We start from the raw sequence: 11,263 nt of genomic DNA, 5'->3' as shown, positions 1-11,263 counted from the left end.
CCAGTATTATCATGACATATATATATATTTTTCTTTTTCTTTTATTAATGTTTGTATGAGTTGTATTATATTGTGTTTGCATTCTTTAGTTATTTTTTATCTTTCTTTGGTGGAGGCTTTAGATAAGCCATACTGGCTTTTTGCCTTCTCCGGCACTGTATATGCATCAGTATGTCCTTGGTGTTGTATTTTCTTTTAATTTGTGCAAAAAAAAAAAGAAAAAAAAAAAAAGGTGGTCAGTATGTAGTATATAGTGTGTAGTATGCAGTAAGCATTATGCCTGCATTCCTTTCTGTTCTAAATCAATGAATTGGAATTGGGATTAATTTTTTTGGGATTGGGAAGCGTACACTAGAGGGCGAACACAAAACAGACTAGCAGTCAGACAAGAATCTCAGCAGTGGGAGGAGAAGGAGAAGAAGAAGGAGACGAAGAAGAAGAACGGGCTCTCGGGCTGTGGGGGGGTGACGGACGGACGGACGGGGCGAGCGTTTTTGTTCCGCTGGTGGATCCAGCTTGAACGGTGAGCAGGAGGAACAACACCCCGAAGCAGAGCAGCCCGACCCGCACCAGCCAGCCACGGACGGACAGAGCCCGGAGGAGGAGAGGCTCATTCGGGATCCGAACTAAGGAGCTTTTGTTTCTCTCTCAACTCCTGCGGGTTTGGGGCTCCAGCAGCGGCGGAGGAGACGATCCCTCTCGCCCAGGGAAGAGGCTGGAAGTCGGGGACGCTTCCAGCCTGAAGGGCCGGGCGCCGTGGAGATTGAGCATCGGGACTTTAGTGAACCCTTTGTGGCTCAGTGGATGGGATGGAGCCGGGACCATCTGGCGCTGGTGGGTTCGGTTCTTTTTAAGTTGTTTGTGAAGCTTTTGAAATGATACAATGTTTACCCGTGATATTATTGCTACACGAGATTGTATCACTCTATAATGATACACTCTAACGTTCCACATTGTTTCCTTATGGAATGATACTGTTTCCTTATGGAATGATACATTGTAACGTTCCATTTAGAACGTGCATTGCTAGATGATACCTGGAAATGAGTATTTGGTTGCAGTGTAGGATAACTGATCTGTGCATAAGGGGGAAATGAGGAGAGATTGTCCCAGGTCAGGGGTCGTGGGAAGACATGAGGTTGAAGCCCGCCTTCAGCAGATGCAGAAGGGGAAAGTGACCCCAGGGGTCTTTATTGATCCTGCTAAAATATGGCTCAGGCCAATTTGACCAATTTCACTTCCATTTACAGTATAAATGCACAAGACTGTACGGCTTATGACCAGATAAATGATTTATATTAGGAGGGATAAAAGCGGCCTGGCAGCTGCAGTGGGTTTTGGGAATATGATTTGATTATTTTTTTTCAGGAACATTCGGTTGATAAATTATTCACCGTTTCAAAGAAGGGCATCTTTAAATGCAGATGAAGGAAGTTGTCAATTTGACTCACAAGATGTTGCATCGGATGTGTAAAGCTGTGTGCAAAATGGTGTTTTAGTTCCGAGTTTCTGGTGAATGTGGAAAATTAGGAAATGTAAGGAAACTGTAAAATCACAATTCTGAAAAATTCCAGGTCATAGTTTTCATGCTTCTTTTTACAGTTCTTTATGTTAAAGAGTTTACTTGGAGATCAAACTTTATTAAATCTGAGCCTGGCAGCATGTACAAATTAACCTTTTTTTTTTTTTTGGGATTAATTTGAAATAATTTTTTCAGGAATGGATTTAATAGCTAAACTGATAATTTTCCGATTCTCCTTTTTTTCCTAGCCAATTTTTGTGGTATTTAATGCATTAAAACTGAGTCTGTAATTGTTCAGTGTTGAAATACATACTTCTAGCCCAGTTTAGTATACAGAGGCATTTGTATGTTGAAACAGTGTGACTTTGTGACACTTTTAGAACATTGTTTTTTTGTTTGGTTTTTTTGATCATCATGGTCCATTCAAGTCCTCTTGGGAAGTTAGTATTTTAGAGTTGGGAAGTCGTGTTTACAACATCAGGTGCGTTCAAGTCACTTTTGTCAGAGCAAGATGGCGGTGTACCTTCTCTTAATTAACTACACAAAAACACAGCAAGGTTTTTAAAGGCACACTATGCAGTTTCCGTTTTTCTCAAACAGCGCCCCCTAGAGTCGCTGTGGAGTACTTCTATTTAACGTTACTGTCGTCAATACCACCCATGCAGAGCCTCTGCACTCTTCCGACCGCGCTTTCTTCGTTTTCTTCGTCGACTCTGCCATGATTCACGTCTGAATCATGAATCACACCCCCCCCCCCCCCTTGCTATCGGGATGATTCGCCCTATTACGAGTTTGTTTACCATCGAAATGATTTCGAAGCTGTTATAATGGTACAAATCTTGCATAGTGTGCCTTTAAACTCTACTTATAGAAAATCAAAGAACAAAGAATGTGCATCAGGTGTGTTTTGCTTTAGGTTAATTTATGTAGCCACCGTAAACTTTATAGTTACTTTTTTTGTTATATTAAAATCCTATAGTGTGTTGTAAATTAAAAAATATAGGATTTCCATCATGTTTCTCACAGACACGCCCCCAACTCATATTTACGTCTTTGTGGTGGTGCTCATGAGCGTTCAAATCGTAAATACGATATTTCTGACATGACTTGACTGCACTACACAACACTGTGGAATTGACTCAACCAATAGTGTGGGACTATCTTCTGTCTGACCAATGGCAGGAGTGTTTGTGAAGCTTGTTTGAAAACAAACATTTTTTTTGCAATTCATTTTGGTGATGCTGAAAGTTTTATCCCTTACAATGAATGAACTTTTGTCATTGCAATATCTTTTCAGTAACTCATTTTAAAATGATAGCTTTGGTCTTGTATAATGGCATCGGCCATTGAAAAGCCCAGATTGCAAGACCAAAACGTCTTGATTTTGTAGTGTTTCTGACACTGAGAGTGGCCTGTATTAATGAGCGGCAGGGGAAGGGTCACACACTGGCCAGGTGGCGTCTCTGTGGATCGTACACACTTCAGTGCATTATGGTCTTGAGCCCTCAACAGCAGGACATCTGGGACTCCAGACCAGCGCTAACCCAGTCAGCACCATGCCAAAACACTGCTTCTGTTTCTGTGTCACGCTTCTGCTCACATCTGCTTTCTTTGCTATGGCCAAATGTTTTTGTTTTTTTGTGCCTTTTGACAATATTCAAATATATGGGAACACTTTTCGATAAAGTTCCATTTGTTAGCATGAACTAAGCATTTATTAATCTTAGTTGATTTCAACATTTACTAATACATTATTAAAGTCAAATGTTATATGTTTATATTATATAGTGGACCTGAGACAACATAAACGAACAACAAAAACTAACAAATACTGTAACCGAAGTCTTGCTAATTGTTTGTTAGTTTAGTTAATGCATTAACTAACATTAACAAATGGGAACTTATTGTGAAGTGCTACCATCTTTATATTCATGTATTTGCTCTGAAATGACTTTAAAAAGTTTATTTTTCAGTGAGAAGAACCATCATTTAGTTAAAAATTGCTGCTTCAACATTTTCAACATCAACATTTTGTACATTTTTTTAAAAATTGGTAAATAAAAAATGCCACGCAGAAACAAAATAAGTGGTAAATTAAGAGTTTTAAGTTTTGATTCACTAAAATCAACTGATGCACAGAAATGAATCTAAAGTTCCAACTCTAACAAAGTTTTGCTACTCAAGTTTAAATTGCATTAAAATAACTTTATATTCCCAGCAGAATAATTGCAAATAATATAGTAAATATAATTGCTTTTAGTAAATATAATGGGCAAATATAAAATGCACATTATTCATAATGATGCTTAGATTTATATTAGCTGCAAGTATATCATCTATCCATCTATATCTATATCTCTATATATATCCATGCCTAGAAGAGAGCTGCCATTGTTTACTGGTTTCTTGAGATCTGGCTCCAGTTCTAGCCATCTGCTGCTGCTTGCGTTTGCACTGGTGTAAGAACATGCTCAGCAACATTGATCAAGACTTTAGCAGAGTATATCTCCTCAACAAGAAAACAGCGTGCGAGAGTTTTCCGAAGCGCTCTTAAATCATAGGCGAGCTATAAAGTTGGCCGTGCGGGATAAGATTGATGACCTTGTCTCGGTGTAATGTTGAGGTGCTCGCTGGCACTATACGATGAATAAGGCGAAGGTCCGGCTCTCCCCAAACCCCCACGTATCCCTGGGTCTCCTGATCTCCATGACAATGTGTGTTGCTCCTCTGTTGCTATGGTGAGGCTGGGAATGTTTTGGGGCCCCTGTGTTTGTGTGTGCTGATGTGGCTCCTCTCCTCTCCTTCCCCCCGGTGTGAAGAGGAGGGCAGCTGGGGTCTTTGTTATGATGGAGGGAGTGTTCGTCATGGACAGAGAGGTTAAAGGCGTCAACTCATTAGACTAGGGCTATGCAGATTTGGACTTTGGACATCAACATGCTAACAAAACTGTTTTTCATACGCAAGTACACAAAATGTTGGCGTGTGTAATTTCTGTGCCAGTATAGCATCACCAAACTGAACTGTTTTGTTTCCCAAATATTCCCTTCACTGCCATTGGTTGATTCAGTGTTGTTGTGTCGAGTCGGTCGATGTGCTCAAAAGCGTCACAGTGTCAAGCTATAGAATGACTTATTATTGTCTGTCTCAACACAACTCTCAAAATGGGATAGATGAAAGTATCTTAACATGAAGAAATACCCATGCCAATTTTAAAAATCAAACATTGAAACGCTTGAAAAGCTGTTTTTGTTATACCAAAGCTATTACAAATTCTTCATGTTTATTGAAATATAGATGAAATAATATGTAAATATTAGATGGAAAACTTAGAAAATGTTTTGCTTGGCAGTTAACTGAAATTAAATACATTTAAGTTGAATTACTAAAACTAAAACTGAAAAAAATATTTAAATGTGAAGAAAGTTAAATAAAAAAACTAATAAAAATGACAAAAGCACATAGCAAAATTACTAAACAATACATTTAAATTTAAACTGAAAATATAGAAATAAAAGCTAATTAAAAATAATAACAAATACTACAATATTAATACTAAAATAACACCATACCCAAAAATATTCAAAATTATTAACATGACACAGACTCAACAATTTTGGTTTCTTTTTTTTTATCATTCATTTATAAACTTTTTCAAAGCATTAACAGAAAGTTTCATTCAATTTAAGTTATAGCTTTTCCCCCCTTTATGACCCTTTCCGTCAAAATAATTAACCATACATTACATAAACAATTTTGGTTTCTAAACTGAAACTCAAACAGATCAATGTTTTGAAATCATCAGTGTCAAGCTATAGAATGACTTATTATTGACTGTCTCAACTTAACAAAAGTTAAAAGTATCTTAACATGAAAAAATTACCCATGCCAATTTTATAATCAAACTTTGAAATGCATTAAAGTTAGCATGCCTGCACAGACATACGCAGTTTTTTGTTATTACAAAGCTATTGAAAATCATTCATGTTTATTGAAATATAGCTGAAATAAAATATAAATATTAGATGGAAAAACTTAAACTTAGAAAACGTTTCCTTGGCAGTTAACAGAAATTAAGTACATTTAAGTTGAGTTACTAAAAATAAAACTGAAATAAATATTTAAACCAGAAAAAAGATAAATACCGGTAGTAAAAAACTAATAAAAATGACAAAAGCACATAGCAAAATTACTAAACGATAAATTTAAATCTAAACTAAAATATAGAAATAAAAGCTAATTAAAAATATTAACAAATACTACAATATTAATACTAAAATAACACCAGACCCAACAATATTCAAAATTATTAACATGTCATAGACTCAATAGGAAAATCAACAATTTTGGTTTCTAAACGTCTCTTTAATTGTAAATGTCTCATGCTCTCAGCTGCCAGTAATTTACCTTTGGAACAAACCGAGTTTATTCTCATTATAAATGTATTTTCTTTGATCTTGTGTAGATGTTTATAGTGTTTGAGGGTGAGGGCGGGTGACGCAACCGTTGACATCTGTCCAATTGGACTAGCAAAGTGACAAATACATTTCCAGCAAAACAAAGTAGAGTTTGATTGGACACAGAACCTTTGACAACAGCAACAACAACAGCTTTTCTTCTCCGTTTTAAACGTTGATCAGTATTTTTGGTTGTATGGTTAGTTGTATGCAGGGCTGGACATTAACTTTTTTGCTCACCAGCCACTGTGGCTAGTGGTTTACTCAGCATTTTCACTGGTCACAGTTTTGACATCGACACCATGGGAAAAACTACCATATATAGATATTTTTAATATTATCACATAATTTTGCAGCAGGTATATTAGGCTGCTGTCACTTAGGCCTCGTTTACACTGCAGGTCTTGATGCCCAATTCTGATTTGTTTCCTTTATCCGATTTTTTTGACCGTCCGTTTACACGTTCTTGCAACTGTGACTCATATCCGATTCATGTGTTTACACTTGCCATACTATCTGAAACATCGCGCATGCTTAAAGGGTTAAACTCTCGTGCACAGATGGGCGGATGCGAAATATGCTTGATGCTAGCTCTGCGATATATGCGAAGTTCACCAAACATCACCATGATTTTGAGGCGAAGGAGGACGAAAGGTGCCATCATTGCACATATGCTTCAGTTATTGTGTGTGAGAGAGATCTCAGGACTGGTGGGAGCATACTGGCTTTAAATATAGGCTTTAACCACGGAGACATCGTCTAATGCCTCAGAAAATCCATGACAGTCGCATTGGCGCGTATCCGATTTATTTCCACATATGAATGAGGCCTGAAACCGATCTCGAAATATACGAATGCATGCGTTTTTTTCCTGTTTACACTGTCATAGAACACATCGGATCTGTGTCATTATGAGCAAAAAATCTGAATTGGGTCACATTTCACTGACAGTGTAAACGAGGCCATAAAGACCTGAAACACAGATCCACTATACTGTTTAGGGTTGCAAAATTATGGGAATTTTCAAAGATGGAAACTTTCCATGGGAATTAATGGGAATTTAAGGGAATTAACAGGAATTTATGGGAATAAACAGGGAATTTTCAAAGTTGAGGGTTGGCTCTTCATAGGGAACTTAAATATAGTTGAGGAAAGTATATTTTAGCATAATCTTGACTAAAACAAACAGATGCCATTCAAATACACTTGAATATCCATGCCATTCCTCAATCACATGCACATAGCACACTGCTTACTGCATGGCTATTGAGACCACACCCCCTACTGGCACTGTGCATGCCTCCATCACATGTACAGAAGCCCAAAGCACAAGACTATTGAAGGCACACATTTGAGCCTGTGGACTAAACAAAGTGAAGTAAGTTTTGATGATATTATGGGGAAATATATTTATTAAATGTTTAAATTGCAAATATCACATACAAATGTATTCATCTAGTAGATAGCAAGCTGATAAGTTAGATGCTAAATAAGCTAGCATAACTTTATTTACCACATAAGTAGGGCTGGACGGTATGACGGTATATATCGTTACTGCGGAATAAAATGTCAACCGTAACAGATTTTTTTATTCCATGTATACCGCAACATGTAAATAAGTAGGCGTGGTTAACTCGCGTACGGCGTGCGTGAGACTGAGACACGGATATTTGTCAAAGAAACATGAAGAAAGACCAAGAAGATCAGAAGCGCAGAAGTGGGGGGGTGGGGGGGTGGGGGGGGGTAGTTATCAGTCAAATTAATTTTTACTTTGTTTATATAGTTTTTCTTTTTTACCCAACAAACATAAGGATACTGATAAACACAAGGCACATGCATTTTTACTTCTTGCGTACTCAATCTATGGCAAATTTTTGTGAAGGAAGACAAGCATGTGAAGTTTATCTGGTTTCAAACTGAAGCCAAACACTGGCCCCGTTTACATGCACACTTTTTTGCTATTCTGATTGAGATCGTTCTGATTGACGGATTCCGGTTGACTGTTTACAAGGGATGTTATCTAAACCGATCTGGTGTTTACATGTGCTGACGCTTTCAATCGAAGTCATTTTGTGACATGCGCACACAGCTTGTCTGCCGGATCTGGAAGCTCATTATTTCCACGTTTTCAATCCTGTCAAGATGGTGCATCACTTAATTGTCGCGTTTAGTTGTAGGCATGAGACGCGTTTCCACTGTCGGGCCAGTGCGAGCCATAAACGTGGCATTTTATTGTATTGTGTAGGCTATTGTTCTTTGTTAATTATTGTCTTGTTTTGTATTTGCATCAGTTTTTCATTCTCATACTCATATCACACTCATTATAGCATATAATTAAATACAGGCCATCATTATTGTAAAAAAAAAAAAAAAAAAGAAGAAGAAAAAAAGGAAATTGTCAAGTTTTATCAGAAAACTGATCAGAAAGAAATCACTGGAAACAGCCTGATCGATCGCAAAACAAGAGCGACTGTTTGCTGGCATTTTTGTTGTTTAATTGAATATTTAAAACCCAAGAATAGATGTTTTACCTCAGGTTTAATATAAAAATCGATACATTTATCATAATGAATTAATTTGTGTCAAAATTGCACATTAGTCACAGAAATAAAGTGGTTTACCGTTTATGACGTTTGTGAACGTTTACAAAAGAAAGAGGACACAAAACGTATTCGCGTCTGTTTCTGTTTATTTGGTAGCCTAGTAACAGGACGTATTTACATCACATTTAGAAAGAATGTTCATTTCTACAAATATGCCACCAAAAAATGACCTGAGGAGCTTTAGCACTCTCTCCCAGAAGGATACAGTTATATTTTCAGTCAGAGAAAAAGAGGATAGTCCGAGACATAGGCTACTGAAAGATAAAATAAAAACAGGATTATGATTTGTCTGAATTCTTCAAGCGTACATATTTACCATGTTTACTATGGTAATGGTTAGCGTGCATAGTTTTTTGCATCGGGTATAAATATTCCTACCTTATTCGGTGATCAGAATCCACAACGGATCACAAACAGAAGGCATTATGTTAGCTGACAGAATTATCTGGCGCAAAACCAGGCATGCGCAGAAAGACGTACGCTCAAAGTAATCGGATCAGCTCGTTTACATGGTGTAATCTTTCGTTTGATCGGTTCATGAAAAGGTTTATTCCACCCCCTTCAATCCGAATGAAATTTCAATCGGTTTGAGCATTTTTATTCCGATTGAGGTGTTGACATGGAGCATTTTCATTCTGATTGGACTTGCACCTGGTTATAATCGGAATACAATGCTACATGTAGACTGAAGGTTTCCTGAAGAACTGAAAAGCTCTTAAACCTGTTGTTGCACTGGCGCCAATAAAGTCATGCAGATAGCAGATTTGAATAAAAAAATCAAGTGCAAATACAAATACAAAAATAAGATGAGTAAAGAAAACGGAGTTCTTAATTTTAATAATCACCCTTTATTAAATATATGAACACAGAAACCCCCTGTTAACAGTTAATGTCACGTTTCCCATTCCATGACTAAAATAATAGCCGCGTCGCGTCTATGACAACTCGAGGTATCGCACACCGGACGCGCACTTTCTCAGTTTATGGCCAGCAATATCATTATGTTTAAGGACATTATGGAATTGAGATAATGCCTGTACTATGTTATGATTATACTGTACAATTAAATACAATAGTTGCTGAGTCTGTGATCTGAACAGTGATTTTTCTGCGCTCGATCTGTGTCGCGACAGGATTTTGAACAAGGTCCTGAGCCGTTGCTGGGCGCCGCGAACAGACGCCGAATAGAACCGCGCTGTGCTTCTCGTCCGGTGTGTGTACACTCATACAGAATGTGTTCGAATTTTAAAGACGTGGCGCTGCGCTTCTCGTCCGGTGTGCGACCACCTCTAAGGTGCTGTTTTCTTTGAAGCCGAAGAACTCTGTTGTTAATACTGGCGAGCTCAGCTTACTTTTTTCGGGTGTGGACAGAGTGTTTCACTCTAGCTGCGCGGGCGCGGACGAGCGCTGCGTCTAGAAAACGCCAATATCGCCAATGCCGGTATATTGTATTGCTCTAAATTAACACGATGTCGATATTTCATGCTTTGAATATCACGATTATCGTCAATACCGGTATATTGCGACACCCCTATATCATACATACCTTAAATAATATATATATATATATATGTGTATATACGTCTCTTATGTGTACAGTTACTTTCAGAGTGGACGCGCAAGCGGTTGCCGTGGTAATGAATATTTCCAAAATTCCCCAGCTTAACTTCCCATGGAAATTTACCGGAAACTTTCCGCCCCTTTGCAACCCTAATACTGTTACACATGTGTTTTCTTTCTCAACTGTTTACGTTCACTTAAAACATACGTGAATACTCACCAAGACCAGCATTCTGACATTATTGTGTGCGTATTTGATTGTTTAAACGCAATAAGCAACGCAAAAGAACTGAATTGAGTTCTGAGAGGCGGCTTTATGTGCGCGCACTTTGGGTGTGAGCACAAAATATGCAGGAATGAGTCAAATTATGCGCAATACACACAATATCACGGAAAAATTAAAGCCCTGTAACACCAACAATATTGAGTGAGGAGAGGCGGGTGTGTGTGTAACTCACTGTCGGAGAGATGAGAGAGCGAGAACGTGCAGCTGCGGAAGAGTTTCAGATATTTCAGTATGGATATTTATCGAAAAAGGGATATTTTTGCACAACACTAGATTGCACTTAGTTTGTTATTTCAGATGCCTTTTTAAAAGAGTGCAACTGAAAAATGTAGATATTATAAATAAATTTCAACCCACCAAGTGGCTGGTAGGAGTGAGTGCTTTACACACGCCACTGCTGAAATACACACGCGTTTGCTGGGTGTTAATGTCAAGCCCTGGGGCCGGGTTCACAAAGATAGACTTTGACTATGGCTTAGATATAGTAGATAGTCAGACTTCAGATAGACATCTAAATCAGACCGTTGCACAAAGCACTGAAGACTCTGACTATCTTAAGTAGGACTACACTGCAATGCATTCTGGGTAAAATAAGACACTTTTCAAAACAAAAAACATGGCGTATCGAGTAAGCGCATTCAACCGCTCAGTGCAGTTTACCCCAGCGGAAAATATGTGTTTGTTGGAGGAGTTTAACAGTTACAAGGACATTTTACTTGGGAAATTTAGCGGAGAATGTAGTAACAAGAAGAAATGTTTAAATTATGAGCCATTTTCCCTTTTCTTTTGGCTGTTTGTAACTGATTGTTACTGCTGGTTGCCAAGGTAACAGAGTCTT

At 37.9% G+C, this 11,263-nt stretch overlaps 1 protein-coding gene across 1 annotated transcript in view; it reads left to right on the top strand.

The window, feature by feature from the left end:
• The first annotated feature begins 360 nt into the window (after positions 1–360).
• The window catches only part of ago1 (argonaute RISC component 1), a 40,856-nt gene continuing 29,953 nt past the window's right edge, over positions 361–11,263 (top strand). Inside the window, exon 1 of the mRNA XM_079894653.1 lies at positions 361–834. Within this exon, the coding sequence (XP_079750779.1) occupies positions 810–834 (25 nt within the window). The 5' untranslated portion in view covers positions 361–809. The remainder of the gene's footprint in view (positions 835–11,263) is intronic.

Source organism: Squalius cephalus (genome assembly GCF_949319135.1).
Source record: "Squalius cephalus genome assembly, chromosome: 15".
In the NCBI taxonomy this organism is placed as follows: domain Eukaryota; kingdom Metazoa; phylum Chordata; class Actinopteri; order Cypriniformes; family Leuciscidae; genus Squalius; species Squalius cephalus.
This window is presented reverse-complemented; position numbering and strand designations above follow the sequence as displayed.